General features: G+C 34.6%; 1 protein-coding gene across 6 annotated transcripts; it reads left to right on the forward strand.

Moving 5' to 3' along the window:
• Positions 1-26,742, forward strand: LOC149806357 (uncharacterized). 6 transcript variants are annotated; one of them, XR_016420077.1, is made up of 5 exons: positions 3,632-3,882; positions 7,054-7,121; positions 13,059-16,520; positions 21,172-21,260; positions 25,584-26,742. XR_016420077.1 is itself a non-coding variant. In XM_089951947.1 (2 exons), the coding sequence occupies exons 1-2, from the start codon at positions 3,809-3,811 to the stop codon at positions 14,434-14,436; spliced, it is 1,452 nt and encodes a 483-aa protein (XP_089808073.1). In that variant the 5' UTR covers positions 3,633-3,808; the 3' UTR covers positions 14,437-17,025. The 6 variants fall into 6 exon arrangements, 1 of the variants encoding a protein (XP_089808073.1); XR_016420078.1 differs by lacking the exons at positions 3,632-3,882; positions 7,054-7,121 and adding an exon at positions 1-151; XR_016420073.1 differs by lacking the exon at positions 7,054-7,121 and having other exon boundaries at positions 3,633-3,882.
• Positions 26,743-27,214: the final 472 nt, after the last annotated feature.

Below are 27,214 nucleotides of genomic sequence, written 5' to 3' on the forward strand. Positions count from 1 at the left end.
ATAACTATGGGTTCTGCCACGTGATCACGATTCCTAACTTCTGCAGCTGGATTGTCTAAAAATAGCACACCCGAATTTGGGATGCTATTGGCTGCGTTGGAACTGCTTGCAATCACTGAGAAATTTGGCAAAGTTTAGTTTCAATTTTAAGGTAAGTTTTTGTTTACTGTTTACTGCTGTTGGAGCTGCCGCCGATTGTGCTACACTATAGACGCATGCCTGTCTTCCCCCAGTCAAATGCGTATGAATATGGATTGATATAAGAAGTCAACGTTTTTCATTAGGTTCAAGGCTTGGTATGCGCAAACCCATGATTCTATGCATATAAGAGAATTTTGTGCAAATACAACAAACACGGCTTGCAGTGACTTGAGTAAGGCTCAAGTTCTTTAAAAGCGGTCAAACCTATTTCATTTTTTTTTTGTATTTTTATTTGCTTATTCGCAGTGGCGTAGCCAGGATATTTGGGCTCGCATGCAAAGCTTACCAATGGGCCCCTGCATTGTTAATAGCAATTTTGCTGGTCCAAAATTACGGTATTTGATGGGTGGAATATTGGCTGTCTTTCATTTCTTTCTTAAGTGTAAAAATTGTTTGTTTCGATGGATTCGTGGGTCCCTTTATTAGTGTGCCCCTATGCTTACACAATCTTGCTATATGTGGCTAGGCCCTTGATTGATCATTTATTTATGTGTCTGTAATAATACTTTCACAATTATAAGGCATCATTCATCATTTCTTGAGACTTGGTAGCGTATCTGTGAAGAATTTTTCATCAGTTATTATACCAAGAATGTTATTAGTAATTTCTTCAAACTGCATGGCTATTCACTCAATAATGTGTGCTTGTAGACGCAGGCGTCTTCCCAGCTAACAAATCCACCTACCCACCTGTCACTTAATTGATCCCCATACTCTAGCATGTAATTACTTATCAGCCTACCTACCTACAACTTTCCGACCTATTGTTATACAGATAATCGCATACATGTAATATCAGACTATATATATGTGTTTTATATATATTTTCCCCTAGAACGCCACCGAAAATAGTCATATATCCATCCAATACACATGGTATATGACCAGAGGTGACTCAACGTACGAAGCAAACTGATTCATACCAGTGTTTATAAATTTAGATCGGTGTGTAATCCATCAGAAGAATGGGACCCGATCCTTTTAATCAACTGAGCAGTTCAGCTTGATCAAGAACAACAAACTAAAAATTGATTGTACATTCTATCTATCTATCTATCTATCTATCTGTCTGTCTGTCTGTCTATCTATCTATCTATCTCTCTCTCCGTCCGTCTGTCCATCATACATCCATCGATCTATATATCTATATATCAATCTATCTATCTATCTAGGTCTGTTTGTCTGTGTTCATATTTGTTGACACTTTGCGATTATCAGAACCCGACGTTCGAAATACTTAAATTTGATTACATCTGCTGACGTAATAAGGCCAAGGTCGTACATGAAATATATTAAATTTCCTATTGCAATACAAGTGAATTCTACTGTTACTTGTGAAATTTAGACCCGGAATAATCTAAAGTACTAAACAGAATGATATCTTAACGTACACAATCAAATCGGATATTTATTTCTACCCCAAAAATATTTGCTGAACAAAACATACGTATCTGAGATGTATATGCACCTTCAGCCAAACAAGAGCCTACATCATTACCGTCTGTTGGGAAAACCTCGCAGATGGAATACTTTCTCCTGGATTTGGCACTCGTTCAAATTTCAGCTCACCAATGTTTGTATACATTCACCCAGAATTATACTTGTACTCCATACACCATCTGGTATGGATTATCTAACAAAGGAAACATGCCACCAGCTAATAATAATTATTGTGTTGACTCCTTATTAGAAAATTACGTCATTAATAAACCAACACTACAAGTCATGAAGACACAAACGTAAAAAAAAAACATGGAAGGTAAAAAATGACAAAACCAACGCCGTAATCAAAAGCGTCGCTACAAGTTACTGAAAGTTTGAATTTGTTTTTAGATAGTTACTGTTGCGTCAATATTTATATTTAGTATGTGCTCAGCTAGTTTGTAATGTTTGCATGTTATAATCTATTTGTCATTTTTGCATGTTATAATCTATTTGTCATTTTTGTGTGTTATTTGCTCTACAATTTCATTAATGAAACACTGATTTGTCCATTGAATCAGGATACGTCTTTGCGATGGAGCCAAAGTCATTATCCCAAACTGGCTTTTTCTTACTCTAATCCCCAAATTTATATACACAAGGACAAGTGGGATACATTTCTACATCATAGTTTCAACAAAAGAAAAATAAAGTATACATTTTGTTTCTGATCTAGTATGATGAAATAGTTCTTTTTATAACAGGAATTAATCTAAAAGAAAATAAAAAGAAAAGAAAACGAGAGTAAGTAATTCCTGTTTCGCATTGGGCAAAACAATCATGTGCAAATTTTTATATTTGTATGTATAAATGTGCCTTTTAATTATATTTAGAACTTGTCATAAATCAAAGTATGTTCTGAGAGCGTGTGGGTATCTGGGATAAGCAGTCAAAAAGATTATACATTTTAAAAGGCCTCCAGATTAATTGGACGGAGCTGATTTACAATTTGCTCTATAAAGATATTATAAAATACAAAAAATTAGGTAAATATTTTTTGAAACTTTTTTAGAAATGTTTTCTGGTTTTTATGAAGTTTCTTTATTGAGATCTTCTCATGTAGCAAATGTTAAGAAGATTACAACATATCCCACCTGTGTTAATAACATAGAAGCGTGTGCTGTTGTTGGTGTATGTATACATTATAGATTTTAACTCTTACCGGTACGGTACCGACCCGACTCGAACCCCATCCTTCACGTACAGCCAGCCGTACTAGCCTTAAATGTATTACTGGTATCGCACACCTGAACGTACAGGTTTACTTGTACCACTGATTATAGACAAATAACAAGTGATATATAATGCTAGTTTAAAATCTTGAATTTAAATACTTTTAAAGCACGTCTTGAAATAACAACTACTCATAAATACCAGGCATTTAGGGACAAATAATAAGGAATTTGACACCCCCCCCCAAACAATAACAAACAATATAATAAAATGAGAACATCTTGGCTGAGCTAAAAATCTGGGTCAGATATTACTTGGCGTGTGTGCTAAGTCATAGAATAACTTACAGGTACTTTGTTTTGGTCCATCGTAAAGTAGGTCGATGACGATATATTTGGAAGCCGCCAGGCTCTAATGTTTGATGCTCTTTTCTTTGACACAACTAGGACAAAGATACTATGACCACTTATTTTTGGCTCCTTTATCCACAGACAAACAGCCGATCTCAATATTGTCATAGAAACATATTTTAAATTGTAGCGTTATATGTTTGACAGATCTGCGCTAAGAGCTGGCTTCGTTTCAAAACGGTGTCCAGTTTGCGAAACACTATCAATAACGTGTATGATAAGACTTACTAGTCAGTGAAAAAAAAACGAAAGAAAATGAATCAACAAGGCGGATTTTGATAAGACGCAATAGTGCAGTAAGTGATAGTTGATATAGTTCAGATGGGATGCGTAATGAGGTATAAACAAATAGGCACACGGTCGGCTTCATTTGCATTTTCATCACATCATAGTTTCTAATCAGTAGTCAGAGAATAGTCTGTAAGCCAGTCCACGGGATTAGTAACTACGCAGAAGAAGCTCTTGCATATAAATACAACAGTTCGCATTTAGCTGAGATTGCTTTAGAAGAATTGAATTCATGACATAGAAAAGATAAGAAAATGGCCGACTCGATTTACGATACTTGCTATTGTAAATATTTCAACAGATTTTACAGTCTCTGTCCAAAGCATCGGTGAGTTCATATTTTGAAATTTGCTTTTTTTACAAAAACAATACCATCCTGTTTCTATTTTCTATATATATCATACCTAATATAAAACATCCATATTATACATACTAGGGTTGAATAATGTTTTGTCTTGAAGTTTCTATTTTTAAATTATATTCTCAAATGCATTAACATGATGATCTGAAAACAAAGTTTGCTTTTAGTATGACAGCTGGAAAAAAAACCGGGTGTGTTAATGTTTCTGTCGCTCAGAAAAGTAATCCAAAATGAAAATATATAATTCATACAGTTTCGTTCATTCAACGTAAATATACATGTATATCTGTTCACATCAAAATGCTTTTATTTCCAGTGCGAAGTTTAATAATCTTTCCATTTGTTATTTTCATTTCTAAGCATCATTTTGTTAAGTTTTGTTATTATATACGAGCGTCAGTAGTATTTGCATTTGCTTATTTTAGCGGATTGTTTAGTTAACTTGCATTGCTTTCGGTTAGTTTATTATCGTCAAGCTATTGTGTACTTCCGGTCAGTTTATTATCGTCAAGCTATTGTGTACTTCCGGTCAGTTTATTATCCTCAAGCTATTGTGTAAGAAACTTTTTCAAGACCTTATTATGCAGATAAAAAGTTTCTCGCCAAAATACTTGCTTCTTTCTTTATGTTGTTTTTCTTCGAGATATCAAATGGGAGGGGGATTGAAATATGCTCAGTTTCTGCGGAAAAGTAGTACGTAGATCTCTTACAAAGTGTAATTGGTGTAGATGCATTAGTTGGCTACTTCCTTTCCCTGATTGTAGTTCTGTGTTTGCCTATTTTAACGAAAAATGTTAAATAAACATACATTACAAACTAGTATCGAAGTAAGTTTCCCACTTCCTCCAAAAACAAACCCACAAGCAAACGCACACTTACACCTATGCTTAGCAATATTGTATATCTTTGGATACAATGTTCGGCTCACTCAGATTATATGGACTGTTGTCGACGGTTATCGAATGACACAACACTTGATTAAAATTTTCCAAGACTGTAAAGGAAATAGGTAGTATGTCATTTCTGCCTTCGAACTTCATTCTCGGTAGACGGTATTTCACTTTGCTTTCAAATATCCACGTTATGTTTATGTTGCTTTCAATGCTGTGACAACTGTTATGCACTATACTGAACTTGTCGACTTTGATTCCTATTGTATTTTATCCGATGGCATTAAAATATAAGTAAAGTATTTAATAGAATATTGTCATCGGGAATGTTTGTTTGCATTACTTCTATAAACAGAGTTATTCTTTATTAAAGATTAATATTCGAATCTGCATGCATTTGCTATGAGACTGTAATATGATTTACCACCTACACGCGCTTATAAGTCGAGCCAAACTGCCAACAACAACGATCCTGATCTGCCATATCATAATGCGCATGCAGATCATGTTATATGTTTTTGTTCTACTGATTACCCCTAACACACTGCACATGGCAAGATCTACCGGCACATTATGCTACGGCATATCTGGGTCTGTGCTGTTTGCAGCTGACTTGGCTTATAAGCGAGCACATACGGTATAACATTGATGGTCAAAAATGATTTTAGTTTTTGATTTTAGCATCGAGTTTGATTTTTGTTCCGTTCATTATACGTCAATACCTAGTTCAGAGTTTCTATAACTCATTAACTCCTGGATGTTTTTGTCGTTTTCGCCTGAAATGCGAGTAGGAAACACATTTTAGGGGCTATTTCTGAATGCATCCTAATACATCGACTTCCAAGAGATTTTCCGTTAACCTAATGCCTAGTTGTGTTAGAAATATCGTTTTTCATTGGCTATTTCACTCGCGCATGAGTAGAAGGGTAAACGTTAGATTTTGTTTTGCTTAACGGACCCATCATTTTCGTATCGAGACTACTCTTTATTCCAAATGCCCATCTTATCCTACTTTTTGCCAAGGTTCGCCTGTCTGTGTGCAGTTCAGACCTATCTGCCTTAGATCTGAGGCCAAAAAGTCTAAAATCCGGACACATAATCGGATTCCACCACGGGCGAATTTTTGGTGGAAAAAAAATCGGGTCCAAAAAAGTAGGTTTTTCCCTCCGTATTTTGTAGTGCAACTAGAACGTCCAGTTTATTTGGTATCATTGTAGAGCTACATCTGTCTGTCTTTCAATAATACAACACACTTTAGTGTATCATACATGATCTTGACGCTACAGAGCTCGGCAGTAGGCTACTACTTCCTGACGCGTAAACCGGCCGCCAGGGGTTAATGAGTTAATGCATGAACATGATCTTAGCACAGTGTCCCAATCCCCACTCAACATTCTTCTGTGACAATGAAAAAATGATCAGTGAAATAATTGAAAATCGATATTGTTATTTTCAGAAAACACATTAAAAATTTAGGAGGTATTTTCTTCCCCAAACTTTTATTTTATTGCTCAGTTAAAACTAACATTAAAAAACATGATCTAAAAGTGTGTTGAAAATTGAAATTGAAAAACACAGTTAAAGTCTTTAATGTGAAGAAATCCAAACTTTTTTTTCTCGGGCAAACGCATAATGTTTTATTACAGGTTTTTATATTAGAAAAACACGAACCCAGCTGGATTCTATAAAGGATTTTTTTTCTGCAAGAGAACTGGCAATGTGATGATGAAACACTTAATCAAAGCGTGACGGACTGATTGACGTACTTATAGAAGGATTGACTGATAAGGATAACACTATTTTCTTTATCGCTATCGTGGGGGGTGGGGGTGTAGCTCAGTGGTTAACATGCCAGAATCGCAAGCCATAGGTCCCAACTTTGAATCCTCCCTAGACCAGCTAGCGACGGCTGCTTTTGTGTGTCTCTGGCAAGACGCTTTACGCTTTGCTCCATTGCCACGACACTATATAGCCTTTCGTGTGCTGAAGTACCGTTAAACATCAAACTAAAGAAAAATACTGTCATAATTGAACACGTACGATGAATTATCCAGACAGGAAAAATACGATGTGAATAAAAAAGAAAACGTATAATACATTATATCCTGAATGTAGACCATATCATGTACTGGAGCTACAAATGTTACTGTATTTCTCCAACATCTGTTGTGCTCGGGATCGCACCTCCAGGGATTCAAGTACAGTATCGCATCATCCGAATGTTATTTTCGCCGCTTTTTTGTTTCAGATTCACTGTTAAGAAACAACAATGTACGGCTTTCCTAATGAAAACAAATGGAGCAAATGGATAAAAAGGTGGGCTCCAGCAGTGCAATATACTTTATTAATTTAGAGATATATAGACCATATTAAACAATTTCAGGTTACTTTCTTCTGAGTTATTTTGTCCACGTTATTTATAGCAGCCCTTGAATGTGATGAAATACGAGTTCGAACCCTCCCAGAGCTAATACCTTTAATCATTATTTTCTTCACTTCGACACGCTTAGCTCCCCTTTGTGAGCTGGATTTAAGATGACAATGTCCTTACATGATCTTGTTAGGCAAACGTCCATAATCTCTTATATATTATTATGTAACTTTGCGTTGTGGTCGTGGTTACGCATGCACAAGGACAAGTTGACTTTCATTAGGTAGTTTTATTAATTTATTTATTATACATTTGTAAAAAGCATCTAAGGCAGCTGTGACCAACTTATAATCTGAAGTATTTCTGCTCAAGAAGTTATCAAAATGAGTTTTGTTTTAATCATCAACTTAGATACACAGGTTGACATATGCTAGTTTAATTACAAATTTCAAATAATTATTGCTTATGTACAATAATTTTCTTCTCTGTTTTGAACAACATTGAGTAACATATTCAATTACTTATTATTTATATTGTTACGTAATGGCGTTATCATTATCAATGATTTCATTTAGTTAGAAACTTGTATGTGTGTGTTGTATGCATATATATGTCTCTCTCTCTTTCTCTTTCTGTCACTTTTTGTATTTTTAATCTGTCTCTCCTTTTTCATATCGAAAACACCATATCTGTTTTAGATACAGTCACCGCTTTACTCTTTGTCATTTTAACCTAACAATAACAACCGCATCACTTCAGCTTTAATGACTGCCAAGCATAGTCAACACACACGCACACGCACACACACACACACACACACACACACACACATATATATATATATATATATATATATATATATATATATATATATATATATATATATATATATATATATATATATATATATATAAGTTAGATTAAGCATTATATAATACGTTCCTTGTGGGAATGGAATCCGTGCAGCGAGGAATGACACTATTATCCAGCTCTTATGCCCCAGCGCGCAAACCCGTACGGTCATACGTGCATCCTTAGTGCAGTAACCATCGAGGTGCACTAGAAATCATTAGGTAGGCAATTTGAATATAGGCATAGCTGTGGCACAGACACACACCTACACAATTTTATGTATATCTATATTTTTACATCTAGATCGTGTGCTTAATTTTTGTCCGTAATTGAGTGTTGGATTGTTAGCTTACTCGACATTTGTCATGATTGTAAGTACTAAACACGATGTTTACTGAATTTGAATTCGAGGCCTGGAATTGTTTACGAGTTACTAGGCTTTTCCGTCGGAAATCTATTGTGTAATACTGTATATGTATATGTTGATGTTTGGTAAACATTTAATCATTCATGTTTCATAACGATCTTTGGAATCTATGATGAGAGCTTGTAGTTGTGTTCAGATATAATTCTAGAAGAATTATTTATCTAAATTATTCATTGGAATTACAAAATGCTCATTGATTTTTTTAAGACTAAACCACTATATTGGAATTATTGAGAGCTCGTCCAATGAAGTTCTGGATTTAATCATTGTGATACAACAGAACATTCAAGAGTATTGATACACAGGACATTAAATATCATTGGTACATCAGGACATTCAAGTCTACTGGTATATCTGGATTTTCAAGACTATTCGAATTCAGAATAAACTATACTTTGGACATGTGATATAATATATAGGATTCTTTGAGATTTAATTGACAATTCTTTAAGTGGCTCATAAAATTTCACTTTGTAACTTAGAGAAATAAATTATTTATTGATTTTTTTACTAAACTTGATGATTTCGCTTCTTCCTGTTGCATAGTTTAAGGCTTAGAGTCGTAACAGCGCACAGAGGAAAACATTAGGTGTTGAAGTTTGCCTTTGTTTGAGGCGTGTCCGTGTCTTATCATCTTTATTCCCTCTTTGATTGAAGGGTGGGGAATCCAAGGGTTGGGAGAATATAAGCGAGTTTTGGTCCTAGGCATAATTTTATTCTCCCTCTATCTCTCTGTGAGAGAGCTTTATGCAAATTAAATGTTTTGTACCTCCTCTATGATTAGATGGAAACTTTGACTCAAAATGTAACACGAATCCTTTGGAGAACGTAGAATTGGCATTTTTTTTAGTATTGTTTTCGGGACATATATTCTGACTTTTTTTCTGTCAAGTAACCAAAAGCACTGCGTATGATTTCTTATTATCAATGGTTCCTGAGCATGTCATGATACTGCACCTGTTCCAACGTTTAAATCAAAACTTACACCTTAGCGTACATAATCAACTAATGGAGTGTTTGCTATTTGTTTTGCTTTTTTCTGTCATAAAAATTGGAGTATTGTAAATGTGAGCATTGAGTATTGTAAAATTGAACATTGAGTATTATTAATTTGCAAGTTATTGTTAAATGCAGTTTAAAACACTTTTTTTAATGCAATTTTCAAGTTCAACATGTTTAAGTTTTAAAATGAATGTGAACACAAAGTTTAGACGTAATATGATAAATGAGATCTGTTATTTGCACAAAGCAGGCACACAAATTATAGTTTTGTTGTTGTTGTTGTGAGCAGTTTATCTTGACACACAGGTAAATATGTATAAATGGATATGTCAAGTGGACTGGGTGCTCTCCCTTTGCCTGTATACTCTGTATGCTATTTAAAATAATCATTTACGAGTGTATGGAATTCTAAGTGGAGTCGTATGTCGAAAAAGACCTGGCGGATCCAGACTTAATAAAGCATGCATAATTCTTCCATGGCTGCCAAATTTTCGAGACGAATCCTTGTTCATCGGATTTTCTCTCTTCAAATAAATATATAATGTAATACAGTTAGGTTGGAAACATTTGTTATGTGTTAATGTTGCCAGAACAATAATTTGAACGTCTCTTGCACATAGACAGTAAAAGAATGAAAAATGCATGTATTGATTTATTTTTTTCTGTCCATGCATTTCTGGGTGAGCCAGTGTGTGTGTGTGTGTGTGTGTGTGTGTGTGTGTGTGTGCTTTAATTGGATTGCAATTCATGTATTTTGTATCCGTTTCGTTCTTTCGTTTTTTGATATATGGTCTGGTTTTGTTTTGAGGATTTAACATTATTTCATAGCACATAATATGATATACATGGTGACCAGTATATTTAGTGGAGGAATAACCACCGACCTACGGGAAGCTATAGGCCAGCTTTCTCACATACCCACCTTGGTCGTGACAAAATTCGAACCCACGCAAACAGAGGTGAGATGTTAGTGATCTGTTGAGGTAAACACCTACACCAATCGTCCATCCTGAGCTCTGTTTCTATATGAATATGAAGAACTCTGTGTTAGAAATATTGCACGATTTAAATTTTTTAACCCAGACCGAGTTAATAACCTGTAACGAATTATGGATAAGATTGCATTAGCAAAACAAAACGCACACTTCCTCCACTCGAGCCATTGCCAAAGTCTGGATGCAGTCCACGGAGACCGCTATAGAAATTATTTATGCTGCCAAGTATTTGGCCGCCATTCAAAACCTGAAGAAACTAAAGCACGTAACTTTCTTTAGTAATTACAGTCGTAAAGCTGGTGGCACGTTCACTTGGTATTTTAGCCTTCATTTTTTGACTCCACCCCATCGTTATGTATATTTAATTTGTAATGTTAGTTTTTTTAAAAATTCTTATAAGTTTTATATAATTGTAATCTTTAATAGACCTTGTCCAAAATCAAGTCCATTGTGTACCTGACTAGGATTATTTATTATGTAAACAAGATAATACTTAATTTATATTTCTCTGTAAGTCCAGGCTAAATGTTAGGATCATTATCTTAATCTGAGTCAAGGACAATTGAATTACCACTTGGATGGAACTGCTGTACCTAATGTTTACTGCATTCTTTCTTATAATTTTAGTAACAGATTTTATCATGCTGACAACTTACAGTTTTCTTTAAATGAGATTTTGACACTCATCTGTTGTTTCTTTTGTGTCTTTGTTTGTTATAATCTTGTTTACTTTAAAAATTAATCCTTCCTGCGATAACATCTGAATCAGAATCATTTGTAATGTTATGTTCAGGTTTTGGTTTGGATTTATTCAAATTGCTATTCACTGGAATTGTAAAGTGCTCAGTGATATTCCTCTACAGAGACATTAACTAAGAATTATAGTGCATTCAAACCAGACCATCCTGGATTGTATGGTTGTGATTCATCAAAAGAATGTTGGCACATCTCTACGTCACTGGCCACCAAAATCACATCAATTTTCAGAATTGAAGCTTTTTGGAACACCACTGGAATTTGATTAGAACTGTATTCATTAGGATTGATGGTAAAACGTTTTGGGATTTAATTCACAATAATGCTAGTTTTTTTTTTTTAATTTTCACTTTGTATTCATGGGAAATAAATTATTTATGGAATTTCAAAAAACTTGTTGGTTTTCGCTCTGTTCTTTTACACGTTTCAGACCATATAATCGTAACTATATACATAGATATTTACTCTTGGAAGGAAAATTAGCTTGCACGGATTGTTCCGAAGTAAATATTTATCGTAGTCTTTTATTTGGCTTTTTTTAATGATATAATTATAACTCATTTGAAAAAAGAAAAAACTTCTTGATTTTTATGTTATAAAAAGCTTTCCAAACTTTTGAAAATTATAGTATACGATTTCAAACTTGTATTGTTTATTGCTTTACCCAAATGTATTGAAAACAAAGATCATGATGAACGCTAAGGTTATCTTTACTGTATCGCATGAAAATACATTTCACTACACAACACAATGTTTCACAATGGGATAGAATTATTAAATATTTTCGTTTGAATAGTCATATTTAAAACAAAAAATAAAAATAAAATGTAAATATAAAAGACTGTAGAATTTGAAAACGTCTACTCTTAGCAATGACACAAATACCATTACCACCACTACAATCGGCAGTGTCCTTGATTCTTCTGCAGCCTCCATTGTCGACAAAACACCACCTCACTTCCGGAAACAGCATTTTGTTACTTACGATATATTCGCTCCTATTAAGATTTTTAACTTTAACATACCATCTATACTCCTCTATCAGTCGAGTCAAAGGGCAAACAACAAAGATCCTAACCTAACATACCATAATGCACCTACCGATCAGGGTCCATGTTGGTTGTTCTACTGATTATATCTAACAAACTGCACATACCTTGATCTGCCGACACATTATACGACGGCAGATCTGGGTCTGTGCATTTTGCAGTTGGACTCGGCTTATTAGGGAGTTTATACGGTACTATTCTTCCCCAGACATGATGGAAGTTCCTTAGCTATTCATCCCAAAGGTCATTCCTGATAAGAAGTTGCATGTTTCGTATGGAACTGTAAATATTTTTGTGCATTATACATTTTACAAATTGGCGCCACGTCCTGTTTTGGAAGTAGTGCAATATCTCGTCATGTGCTTATAAATTGCGGTGTAATTAGTCGACACGGACACACGATTTAGATTGCCAAAAGGCAAAAATACAGTAGTATCAGATATATTCAATCGTCATCACCCTCTTATCACTAATTTGACAGCCTATGCACAAGCAAAGGGGCCTTTGTGAATGGCGAATGACCAACGTGCTTATGTGAAGCAGTGCAATGTTTAATTACAAAATTCAAGGGACTATCAAGTACATTTAATGAACCGATGAAATTTCTTACTAGTTTGGGAGCTAAAAACAAATGCCATATTTAATTTAATTGGAGGTGGTGGGGGTAGGTTGTTTGAAACTTTAATTTGGTTGAATCACATCTGTTATACTTTTAATCTCAATTGAAAATATTGGACAGTCTCTGAAATACCCCTGTAAACCTAACGTAATTTTTATTTATATATTGTTTTTGTTTTTAAGACTAATGGCACAGATGGAAGCCACGCCGGAGACAGATCTCGAAGAGGATCCTGACTATGGTTGGGTAAATCTACCTGATATCATCTTGGAGGACGTCTTCACTCTGCTCTACCCCAAAGAACGCCATCAAGCATCCATGGTATGCCATCATTGGTATCAGGCTTTCTACTCTCCTCGAGTCTGGGAAACCTTCATTCTGAAAGGCCGTGTCCTAACCAAAAAGAAGTTCCACCCCATGAAAGGATGGGTGCGAGAAGTATGTCCGAGAAAAACACAAGTCTGCCTCCAGAAATTGGGATTCTTATTCAAAAGGATTATTGTCGCCCCTACAGGCGATTTCTACAGCCTTCATGTCTTCCTCAGCATCTTGGATTCATTTCTGGAAATGAAACCTTTACCTGTGCTGAACACTTTCCACTTCACCTTCGCTTGTGAATCTCGCTCTCACGCAGGAAAGAATGTGTTCGGGACTGGAGGAAAGATTCTGGAAGAAATTACTTCTTTGATTTCCCGCATCAAAGGGTTGAAAAACTTAACACTGCGTCAGCTTTTGTTGGATGTTTGTGATTCAGTAGACATGTTGGAACCTGCTTTGCAGTCAAGCGCCGAAACTCTCACAAGGTTGGAACTTATCAACTGTTCAAAGATCAAGCACCCCATGCCAGGCATTGCTCACTTTGAAAACCTTCAGTGTCTCGTGATCACACCTCAACACCTGGATGACGAAGTTGTCTTGCTCCTCGCTGGTATAGGTCTGTTAGATCTTCGTATTGTTCAAGACCAGTACACTTGTGACGCAGAGCACGTATCAGCTGATGCGTGGCGTCTCGTCAAAGAGGCTGCACCATTCATGAAAGTTACTCTGGAAGTGCGAGATCTTTGCACGGATAAACTTTTGCTTCAGCCCCATGCGCCTGTCCATAAAATAATTTTCTCCTCTCCATATTCACTTATTGCAGAAGAGGACATACTTTCTGTTATTCATTATTACCATCAAACACTTCATACTTTCGCGCAAGTCGGATGGCCGAGAAAACACGGATCACGTTCTTTCCACAATCGAGGGGATGCAACTCTTATTAGCCTTATTAGAGGTTGTCCTAAACTGAGAACTCTCTCCATTAGGGAACGTATTTCAACGGCCACGTTGCTCATTTTGGCAAAAGAAGGGCGTGGTCTCAGGAAACTCTTAGTTCGTCAGAACGCTCTGCTAAAGAAGAGAGACTGGCCAAAACAGAGTGAATGGTCAATATCCTTCTATGATTGGTTGAAAGTCAATTCAAGGTCGTATGACTTAGTGAACAAAGAAGTGACTAAAATTATCGGGTATCCATGGCGTCCGCTCCGAGATGAAGAGTTCAAATGGCTAAGGGTCTGAATAAACCAACTATCCTTTAAAAAAACAACTAAGAACCAGCAAAAAGAAACATCTTACCCGTATATAAGTCACAAAATCGAGTCAAATATCCAAGCGCGGAGATACAGCAAGTGTTGTCATGGAAACTTTTGTCACTCAGATAAACTTTTATTTTTAAGATGACTTCACTCTTCAGTAGGGAACGACAGATTGCCATAGATGAACTTGGATGGCAAAAAGCTGGCTTCAGTTCAATAATTGACTGTTTAATTTATTTCAAAGTATTAATTATCATTAAAATATACAATTTTTGGTAAATCTTATACAAATGGCCAAGATGACTCTTTGTTCCGGAAATGACAGTTTTGTTGCAGTTCGTGTTTGGAGAACAACTTATATTGGCATCGAAATACAATTTTTGTAGTTATTTATTATTACCATCGTTTAAGATTTCATGCAGTAATGATCTTTGTAAAGTATGTTTTTGATGTCTCCTATTTTAGTCAAATTATGAATGACTTAAAATAGATGTAATTTATTAAGATAAAAAAAACAACACAATTTTGCATGTATGCTTCTGGTCTGCATTTTTGTCTGATGCTGAGAATCCAATATATATCATCGCCTCGGAAAATACAGTAATATTTGTAAAATATGAATTTTGCTACGTTTCCATTTTCCTCAATTTTTGTATTTAAATTTAATTGAAACTTCTTTCATAGCCTGTAACTACGTTTTACATGTGCTTTCGCTATATATATATATATATATATATATATATATATATATATATATATATATATATATATATATATATATATATATATATAATTAAAATAATATGGCGAATCATAGTCATCAGTTAAAGTGCAATGGGTTCGTCAAGGGATCGCGCGAGTCAGGGAGTAACTAAGATAAATTTAAAACACAAAAAGGACAATGAACAGTGCAAAAATAGTTTTCTTAAACTATCTCAAACACTTCCAACTCTTGCTGAGATTTTGTCAAAGTGAACCCGGTAAACAGAGGAAAAAAGTCCAACAATAAACACGAAAGAAAACGTTTGTAGAGCATGCGTTTGAATCAAATGGAAATATTATTTCAAAACTGTGGCTATCGTTCATTGTTGGCTTGACTTCAGACTGGCATCTTGGTTGGTATTGGTCGGAACAAAGAGGAGAAAGAGCAAGAGAATTTGATCAAATGATGCAAATTATTGGCATGCATTATGCATTTGTCTAGCTTTTCCGTACAACGTTGCCATTTTATTTAAACATCAGCAATTAAACGTACCAGTTTGTATTGGTTATAACTTTACAATAAAATAAAAGTTAGCTTTGTTATAAATATATTTGCATATAGGGGAATGATAATAATCCCTGTGGCTGAATCATTTACTTGAGGTAGTTCTTGCCATTGAATTTAACGTTTTGGAGTTATTGGATGAACTGCAATAGTTTGACGATGAATTCTATGAGTGGTGTAGTCTTAATTCATATTTCCCATACGTGTCTTCTCTCGTCATGTGGAATATTAACATTTACTGATGTTAGGTCTAATTGTGTTCGGTGATAACGATTCAAAGATACAGTGGCTTGAAAAATAGGAAGGTAGTATATGAAAATTGGGTCTCATAAGGTTTTCTAAATATTCTGAATATGTTTTCGTTTTGTTTTGTTAAGAGACCATTAACATAAATAATAGCCGACCAATGTTTCATGCTTTGTAGTTTTTTCCCCCTGCTCTGGGATTTTCGGGGATCAGATATTCCTTGATTTAGGTGCATGTGCATGGAACGTTTCAATGATGCAATGCACAACTTTCTTAGCATTTTCTAGCAATGGATCACAGTCTACTAATGGATCACAGTCTAGTAATGGATCACAGTCTAGTAGTGGATCACAGTCTATTAGTGGATCACAGTCTAGTAGTGGATCACAGTCTAGTAATGGATCACAGTCTAACTGTGTATCAGTCTAGTAATGGATCACAGTTTAGTTCCTGCAAGATCGTGAGATCAGTCAGCAGAACCTTTGTATCATTGCTGCAGTCTTCTTGGTCCATAAGACTAGTGTAGAATTTTTATCAGCTGGTTTGATTATGACGTAAGTTATTAGTTTTTTGACATAGGCTTTATTTTTTCTTTGCTTTAGTTAAAATATTGCATGAATAAAAGGAGTGATTTTCAGGTTTACCTTTCCGTAGATGAAATAAATGTCTTATCTTTGGAAAAGAAGTACTGGGAGGCCACAGTCACGGTCTTGTAGAATTTCTATGCTTGAACTCTGGCGTCTTTCTGTCTATCAGTCCTGGCCGCTTTGTTGGAGAGTTAGCTTGCAGTTGTATTTGCGAGTGATCTCATCTGTGTCATTCAGTAAGGCCACAATGTTCGTTCATTTTAGGGAGGAGACGGAATCGTATACCTCCTGGAAGCGATTTAATTTCTGCTTCTGTAAGTGGGGCATAAGAAGTTACAATTGTGTAAAGATCAAATGCAGCCAATTTGTTATTTTTTTCACTTTTTGTCTGTACATTATACAAATACCAAAGCTACACTTGCAGAAATGGTCGTCTGTTTATGGAATAAAATAAGTCTGCAATCAAAAACAATTATTTTATAATTAAGTGTTCCAAATTTATGACTTGAAAACTTATCTAATAATTTAAATTACCTATTTCGTTTGCATGAGATTTCATGGAGTATTGAAATTTCACAGCATTTTCGAAGTGTTTCTGATATATCAGATGGACTAGAACTGAGAAGTGTGTATGCTGACTTGGGTTATAAACAAGGCTTGCAAGTGAAAATGTTGTTATAACAAAAGCTCTGATTGGAATACATTCCACTGGGTCGGCCGATCAGAAACCATTGTTCTTCAAACATTTGCATGACTATGCAAGTGGAATAAACAACATTTTAGACACGTTTAGTCTATAACAAAACGACGATTTTAAAATAAATAAATAATAAAAGCAAAGAAAAACAGGAAATCGACAATAAATTACCAATAGCTACACTACTTCACATTCCCCCAGTTTTGATTGTTGTCTTGTGGCTTTTCTTGCCAAAAGTTCGAATAAGCTACAACTATCGATTCAATAACAGACGTATAACTCTAAGACGACCTTGGCTTATATCTAATCAGGCAAATCAGCCTTTCTTTTCAGCATTACAATGTTTTCGACAGAAATCCATAAGGTTGAAATAGCTCGTGAACACATTTTATATTACTGAATAAAGCGTTCATTCTAGTGTCCCTACCGGACATGCTGTCGTCACAGGAGTTTGACGTTTCGTCCATAATAAACAACAACAAAAAGAAACAAGAAAAAACACCCGTAACAAATGACACGAAATGGACGTGTATCTGTAATATAGATATATACGTGCATTTGGTTTTTCTATTTGTCTTGGTCAAATTTTGTTGTTATTTAGCTCTACTGACGATTGACAGAAGAACGTATGGGATAGAATGTTGTTCGTCGTCCGTCGCTCCGTTTGCACAAGAGTGTGTTACCACCATTCGTCCTAAAATATTGAAGGATTGTAATGAACCTTTAACGCACACTCACTCACACACACGCACGCACGCACAGACGCACACACACATACACAAATTTATCTATTGGTCCAGTTGACCCTACGTAAAAATCGCGCTGATTGCACAGCCAATATGACCACCACATTTGCCATTTTGAAATTCTTGCTATCACTACTCCTCCAAAAGTGATGGCACGATCTGAATCAATATGGCCCCCGTGTCAACCATCTTGAAATTCTTCTTATTGCAACTCGTTTGCAAAGACAGTTATATTGACGTTGCATTTTCACCAAAAGACTTCTTTTGTGATGTCATATTGGTCTTAAACGAACACGGTTCCTATCTAACATCCGTTATGGCAGCCACAAAGTGACCATCATACAAATCTTGTTATCCCTATTCCTCTTGAAAGGATGATCATACCAACATGAGGTTTTCAACGAAAGACTTCTTATGATGTATACTTGGTCCGGAATGAAACTGGCGCTGATCTGTCTTCAAATATGACCGCCACAGCAGCCATCTAAAAAAGATTTTATCGCTCCTCCTCCTGAACAGAATGTCATATTGACAAGAGGTTCTTACCAAAAGACTTCGTATGATGCCTACTTTGTTCGAAATCAAAATGGTGATGATCTGGTTTAAAATATAACTTTATCAAGAGAGCTGGAACATTTTGTTATCACTACTTCTCGGGGCCCCAAGTGGCCGAGTGGTCTAAAGCGCTTTCCGTTACGGATTACTGCCGTCTCACCTCTGTATGCGTGGGTTCGAGTCTCGGATTCGGCTAATGTGGGTATGTGAGAAAGCTTGCCAGTACCTTATTGTGGGTCGGTGGTTATTTCCAGGGTTTTCCCGGATTCTTCCTCCACCATTCATACTGGCCGCCATGTATAGCCTATCGTGTGCTGATAAAGGCGTTAAACCCCACAACAACAACAACAACAACATCACCACTTCTTCTGAATGAATTATCATGGGGTTTTCACTAAAAGACTTCTTTTAGACTGTGTGTTGATCGCAAATTAAAATGACGCAGATCTAAAACCTAGACGTGGTCATCTTGCAAATCTTGTTTACGCTGCTCCTATTAAATGCAAGATCATTTTGAGTTTTTATCAGAAGAGCTCGTATGGCGAGCTCTTAGTCCTAAATGAAAATGACTAACCCTCAGTATGGCCACCATGTTGGTTATTTTGAAAATATTGAGATCTTTTCTTCCAAATGGATCGTTATTTCTCCAAAAGACTTCATATAATACCCACTCAGTCCTAAGTGAAAATGGTGTTAATCGTATATCCAATATGACTGCGGTCATGGCTGTAATCAAACTCTTGTTGTTACAAATAAATGATTGTTAGGGCATGGGTTTTGACCATAAAACTGCTATCAATGTATAGTTTGTCCTAAACGAAAATTGTACCAGTCTACCATCCAATATGTTCACCACAGCAGATAATTTTAAAATCTTGTTATAGCTGAAGAATATCAGAGATGGTTATAGCTGAAGAATATCAGAGATGGTTTGAACACTCAGCAGTTAAAAGGAAAACATAGTCTTGAATTCCTTGAAATTCTTTCTGCTCAGAAGAACGACAGTCTCTTCAAGGGACTCTTGTTTAATGGACAAAACTATGTGCCCCTGAATTGGCACCAAGTTCAACAACAACATTAGAACCCAATGCTTTATTTTGTAGTTTGGTACAATCTCTACTGATTAGTACTTCTGCGTCAATGAATCATGCAGAAAGGCTGATAAATGCTGACAAGAAAGCTCATTCACACGATTACATCTGAGTCAGGGTCATCTGAAAGTGGTGCATATGTACGTTTGTGTCTGTTGAATTGATATGTGTAGTTTGTTAATCAATGTGCGATTTTGATAGAAGATAAAAAGGAAATAAAGAAAAATAACGGCCGAGAGACTACAATAAGATTTTAAGGTGGTGTAGATTACCGCTTGCATACTGATAGTATCGTTTGTTATGTTTCCTTTGTTTTTATCTTAACTTTTGATTTTTTATGGACGAAATATCAAGCTCATGAGATTGAACACCGAGTATGGTAATGCAAAGGTATTCATCATTTAAAAATGAACTTATTCAAATATATGACTATAATCTTCAAATGTGCTAAGCTAATTTTGTCTGACAATATTCGTTTCGTGAAACAAACGGCTCGATTGTGTAACATGGATTTCAAAGTACAAGGGGTCGTCGCAGAATGTCGGCGAGTACGAATAACATGGTGCGATGGATACGAAAAAGTAGGGGCCTAGTAGTGCTATAGAAAGTGATCCTCAATACCTTCATTAGAAGAAAGAAAACAATAGGGAGGTGTAAGTTAACTGTAGATGTTTTTGCTCAATGCTTTGTGTTTATATTACAAACAATAACCACCTCGTCAGCCCGGATGATATTGGAACTCAACTTATTGTTCCCGGAATAACTCTGTACTGTCAATAGTAGGACTGGATGTTTACTCAGAGGTAAATAATCCTCCTGTAAATTGTACATGTACTCGCTGATAAATAAAGATAACTGCAAATAACACAGAGCCTGCTCTGCTTTTGCATCATGCATTGGCAGACCAGGATCTATGTTGGTTGTTTGACTGATTACTCCTGGCAAACTGCATAGACCCAGATCTGCCAGAGCATTACGCGACGGTAGATCTAATTCTGTGCATTTTGCAGTTGGATTCGACTTATTGGTGAGAATATACGGCAGTTGAATATTACTTGTATAGTATGAAGATCTACCTCTTTTAATATCCCGATATATTAAAACGTTTTCTTTTCAACATGTACTACAATATAATTTCTGCTAGAGCGTTTTCATTTATTTGTAAATGTTACAGTAAAGTAAGCCATTTTGATTAGCCTTACCTTGACCTAGCCCTAATTATGACAGTGAACAAAGTTCAGTTTCGTTTAGGTCCTCGTTTTGTTAAGTACATCATTGATATTTTGCATGGCTTGATCTAGTCCTTTCCACGGTCTTTGTAATTTGGAATCCTGTCTGTGTTTCTGCAAGGAGTGTAATACCACTCGCATCAGGTTCTTTGTTGTCTATCACAATTTCTTTTCAGGAATTTACTGGGAAAAAATAACTTCTTTTTCTTGCAAGCACTTGTATTTCATTCATTTTAGTTTCGAGACCCTTTGCTCAATTTGTCTCATATAACGTTTCTTAATAATTTTCAATTATTATAGGCTTGCCGGAGCTGAAGAAATAGAAGGATGAACGTCATCATATTCAGTTGAGTCATATACTGCAGATGTGTATGCCGTCATCATCAAAGGTAAAAATTCATCCCAATTTTACGTCATAATCAAAGGTAAAAATTCATCCCAATTTTACGTAATCATCAAAGGTTAAAATTCATCCCAATTTTACGTCATCATGAAAGGTAAAAATTTATCCCAATTTTATGTAATCATCAAAGGTAAAAAAACATCTCAATTTTACGTAATCATCAAAGGTAAAAATTCATCCCAATTTTACGTAATCGTCAAAGGTAAAAATTCATCCCAATTTTACGTCATCATCAAAGGTAAAAATTCATCCCAATTTTACGTATTCATCAAATATAAAAATTCATCCCAATTTTACGTAATCATCAAATGTAAAAATTCATCCCAATTTTACGTAATCATCAAAGGTAACAATTCATCCCAATTTTACGTAATCATCAAAGGTAAAAATTCATCCCAATTTAACGTCATCATTAAAGTTTGAAATTCATCCCAATTACGCTATCATCAAAAATAAGGATTCACCTCTGTTACGTTGATGGGATGAAACAAATACTGATAAATGTTTTTTTTTTATGATTATATTAGCTCTCTTTTGAAAACGACATCGCTTGAATCTAGGAAAGTTCTGGATTTCTCAATTACAAGTCTGGTGCCTTCTTCTTTGAAGAGTGTGCATTTGTATCTTAATCTTTTTGAATGAGATAGGGTACTTTCAATTAGCACTTGAATGTCAGTCAGTAAGATAGAAATAAAACTATGAGCAAGATTACTCTTCAGAAGGTAGACATATATATATATATATATATATATATATATATATATATATATATATATATATATATATATATATATATATATATATATTGTTACGTGTTTAGGCTCGAATAAACAGTAACACAGAAAGAGTGAAAACAACAAGCTTTTTAACATTTAACAAATAATTTATTTCCCTGGAAAGATTCTGTAAAAATGACAAAAGGAGAAGAACTTACGGTTTCAAGAATCAAATCCAAAAGTAATCTAAGAATATTCCACGAATTAAATTGCAAAAGTCCTAGTAATAAATGTTGTAATAATTTCAAGTTCGAATCCGGGTGGAAAATCCAAGATGGATGACGATGACGTGAGTTGTAGTCTGTACTGTGTTGTCTTTTACAGTTCCTTGAAGAAATACAAATAATGACACTCCGGTGTTAGAAATCCAAATTAAAATTGTAAGCAATGTCTTTCCATAATTTTTGTGTGAGCACTTCTCAAAATATTTCCAGAGAAGAAAAGAATTAATTCTTTTGAAATCCAACTGATCTGAAGAAAATTATAACTGAAAATCTGGCTACAACAAAATAACTTGACATCAGTGTAAAAAGCCCCAAACTGAGAAATATCTCTCTACGTATCTCTATTAGAACTAACAAATACGCAGTAATGGAAAAACCGGAATTGCGAAATCGAAGGAGAAGGGGTCACGTGACCGTGTTTATGTCACGTACACTGAAAATGACCCTGAGAAAACCAACCATTTTAAAATAAAATAGAACTTGTTTACGAAGGTTGCTACAGATTCTGAACCAAGGTCAGGGTTTAGATCAAGACCTGGTGTTTACAAAAAGAATGATTCAGGTCAATTTAAAACTTACAAACAATTAAATTAAACTAAATATGAATTAAATCAGATATATATATATATATATATATATATATATATATATATATATATATATATATATATATATATATATATATATATATATATATATATGTGTGTGTGTGTGTGTGTGTGTGTGTGTGCGTGTGTGTGTGTGTGTGTGCACGTTTTTGCACATTTGTCAACCTTGTTAAAATACAATATGTCCTATCTGAAACAACTTTTGGCTTTTATTCCATTTGATTGTAATGGTCTTGGCTTTATTCCGCTTGATTTTTGTAATTGTCCATTTGATTGGAATTGTCTATTGGATTGTAATTGTACATTTGATTGTCCATTGGATTGTTATTGTCAATTTGATTGTAATTGTCCCTTTGATTATAGTTGTCCATTTGATTTTCCATTGGATTGTAATTGTCAATTTGATTGTAATTGTCCATTTGATTGTAATTTTCCATTCTTTCACAGTTGTATATGCATATGTACCAACACAAAAAGTGTAATTTCCTTTTATTACAAGTTTCGTTTTCTTGAAGTGTGTCTCAGGTTGGCATTTTCAGTCTTTGGAAAATTATCTCCGAAATTAAAAAGTCCTCTTCTGAATTTCGAATTGCAAATGATTCCTCGACGTACAGACTGACACTTTTCCATTTTAGGCCAGAAATTGTTGCCTGGAAAAAAGTGCAATAGTTCAGTCATATATTATGGGCAGGGACTTATGATAGTTTACAGTGATTTAGTTTAAGCTAAGACAATCAATGCATAACTTGACCGAAAACATCTGCAGTTACCATTGAGATTATTTCACGCGCGCTGTGAATACTTTTGTATAATTCCATATTGTGTCATCTTTTTAATTTCATTCTCCACAACTGGTCTTGTGACTTACGACAACAATTAAAAAATCTCCCCAGTTGCTTCAGGATATGCCTGTCTGGTCAACTACTTAAGGGGGCGCTCTACAGATATTATGAACTTCTGGGAGAGCTGATGGGGCGTAAGGTGAACCTGTTTACATTTGAAACATGTACATCTCAGGAATATTTGTGGCAAGTTTCATGCTCATTTCTTTCGGCATAACACTGGCTGCTATGTTAGAAAATGCAATGTGCATTTGTACAATAGCTCACTTTTCATCAATAAACACTATTCTGTGGGGGATACAGGACATTTATTCAAAGGGACTTTTTGGATGCTTGCGACTTAAATGTTTCCGCCATACACCCAAAATTAAATCATGCAATAATAATACCTACGTGTTTTTATGGTAGTGCTCTACAGATAATATGAACTTCTGAGACAGTGGTAGGTGTAAGTTGAAGTTGTTTGCATTTGCAACATGCACAATTGAGAGAATGTTGGTATACCTATCTTTCATTCACGAATTGTGGCTGAAATTTATTTGGCTATTGTACTTGTGAAAACCTTAGAGGATCTAAGCACACAGCTAACTAAAATGACTGTTCCCTAATTCTAAAATATGAGCTAGTCTTAGCCACTAAATACACTGTCTTAGCAGTTATTACAACAGGAAAAACGAATCTAACTAGATTATACAATACCAGCTTCTGAAAGTACAATGAATGAATTACCAAATATATAAAAGGTAAATAATAGAATGTTATCGGCTCTCATTCTTTTCAATTTACCTTTTAAGTCCAGGAAGTGAAAATGACCAAGCGGAGAGTTTTTTTTTTTTTTAAAAGGTACACGTCTGAATTAAGGCCAAGCTGTATATTATATAACTTAAACAACACACATCAATTATACACCAAAATAATAGATATTAAAATATGTTAACAATTCCTAAGATATACATGTTCTTTCTTTTAAAAACATCCAGTATAACCAGTGAGGAAAACCGAGGAAATTCTTTTCTTTAAAACAATAATCTAACCCGTGAAAAATACGAAACTGTAGAGCGCCACCTTGATTTTCGTTGCTAATCCATGTATTAGTAATCCCATTTTCACGCACTCTGGACTTAAGTGGAGTCCTGTATATTTTAGCTTTTTTCAAAGTTACAAACCTTCATTTTAGCACTTTTACTAGAACGCAATACTCTTCTTTTTTTGGTCTGGTTCAAAAACATTAAACAACGATAGAGTCGTACATACAATGTAAGTATATAATAATCAGTCATTCAATTTTGCAACAATATTGAACTGAGTTAAACACTCAACTATGACAGCCTGATCATCATACAGCTGCGATTTCATTCTAATCTTTGTATTGTCTTCCTTGTTTCATGTGCATGTATGTTCTCTACACACAATTCCACTGTTTGTTTGAAGGCTTTAGGTTATCGTTCGTCTAGTTCTAGATTTAATTTGTATTTCCAAATGTATTGCCATTTTCTGCAGATTATGTAAAATTCAGAGTCAAAATCTTCATTTGAAGCTTTTATGTGATCTCCAACGGAAATAAATACCTCTTTAACTTCTGAAGCGAACACTGTCATCTATTTTCGAGTTAAATATCTAGTCAAGCAGAGGAACTTTGATCCATTAATTGTATCCCATTATTCCTATTAACATTTTCCAATGTCACATTCCCTTAGTTTTCAATTCAGATTTCTTACGCATATCTGATAAACCAATACGTGTATATTACTCCCTTTCCAAACCCGAGGAAGAATGAAATAAAACATAATAGTAAAAACAAAGACAGAAAACTATTACCAGAGTTGATTATATATTTCTTTACGCTTTTTTTTCTTTAGGTTGACCAGCTCTCATCTCTACTAGATTTTCACAGAAGAGAAAAACAGTACACTAATAAATGTGAAAACATCCACCACGTTGGTTGGGTATTGTATTCGATTGATTTTTCTGAACAGTATCTGTCTTAATCCAAATTATAAAATCATTATGATTCGCTTATGACGCCAAATCTGTAACCTCGCATACGGAAAATTAATAAGAGTTGACAAATGATTAAGGCTTTGAAGCTAATTAAAAATGAGTTGGACTGACCCAAGCTATAGGGATCAAAAACGATATTCATAGAAAGATTAACTTAGCACGTATTATTCAGTATTTATACATGCCTATTTTGTAGATTTATTCTCCATGCAATTAACAAATTAATTCTGTAATAAGCTCACATGTACAAATCATTGCAAAACATGTAAAGTATTTTCACGTATTTCAAATGCTGGTTGATAAATTTCTCGTTCATTGGCCGACACAGCCTGTTTGAAAACCATTTAGTAATGTCGACATGTTATACTTTGAAACAATTGTTTACATCATGTACAGGTAACATCTGAAGCTAAAATTGTAGAAATAGGTGTATGTTTATGGAATGAGAAAAGTTTGCTATCCATAGTAATAACTCCAAAATATAAGGTTCCAAAATTTATCGCTTGATGTTCTACATAATTTAATCTGGACGATGAAACGTCCTTTTGTGCATCGCTCTATTTGAAAGACTTTTAACAAGATGTTTCCGATAAAACGAATATGCTCGATATGATATGTCCTGAATTCGGAACGCAGACTTTGTTTATAAACAGGACTGACATGTGAAAATATTCTTGTAAACAAAGAGCTGCTTAGTACACATGCAACTAATGAGATACTGCTGAAAGATATCCATGACCGTGCGAACGGTATACAGGCAGTACGTTGCTGTACAAGAAGGTTCTGCTTGGAAATAGCAAAGAACAAAAACAGCGAGAGAGAGAGAGAGATTTTGCTTTTGTGTTATCTAATTTATCAATGGAATAGACATTTTATGTAATAAAAGAAAATATGTTTTGTCCATCATATTAATAATGTTCTCTGAAGTATACAGTTTTATTAACATATACAGATTAATTTCAAAAGATTTACAATATCCACGCATGGGCTTTTCCATTAAAGGAAGTTTACATCTGGTGCGCTTCTTTTATTGTTATTTCTTGAAAAATTACATCCATATTGTAATTTACACACCATGCATACATACATACATACATACATACATACATACATACATACATACATACACACACACACACAGAGACAGATATATATATATATATATATATATATATATATATATATATATATATATATATATATATATATATATATATATAATAATAATAATAATAATAATAATAATGAGGACTTTTTATAGTGCCTAATCTTTTGAAGCTCTGAGCGCTTTACAACATTAGACAACACCTATAACATAAAAGACATATAATGATATGATTAAAAAAAACCACCATGAAATTAGAAAATATATAAAAAAAATATATATCACTTAGATAAGAATTTTTATAATTATTTCAGACAACTTAAATTGGTTTTGATATTTAAATTCACATTGTTTCTGAATTTTGATATTCTTTGTTATTTTAAT

Source organism: Sinohyriopsis cumingii, chromosome 1, assembly GCF_028554795.1.
Source record: "Sinohyriopsis cumingii isolate HCF-2022 chromosome 1, ASM2855479v2, whole genome shotgun sequence".
In the NCBI taxonomy this organism is placed as follows: domain Eukaryota; kingdom Metazoa; phylum Mollusca; class Bivalvia; order Unionida; family Unionidae; genus Sinohyriopsis; species Sinohyriopsis cumingii.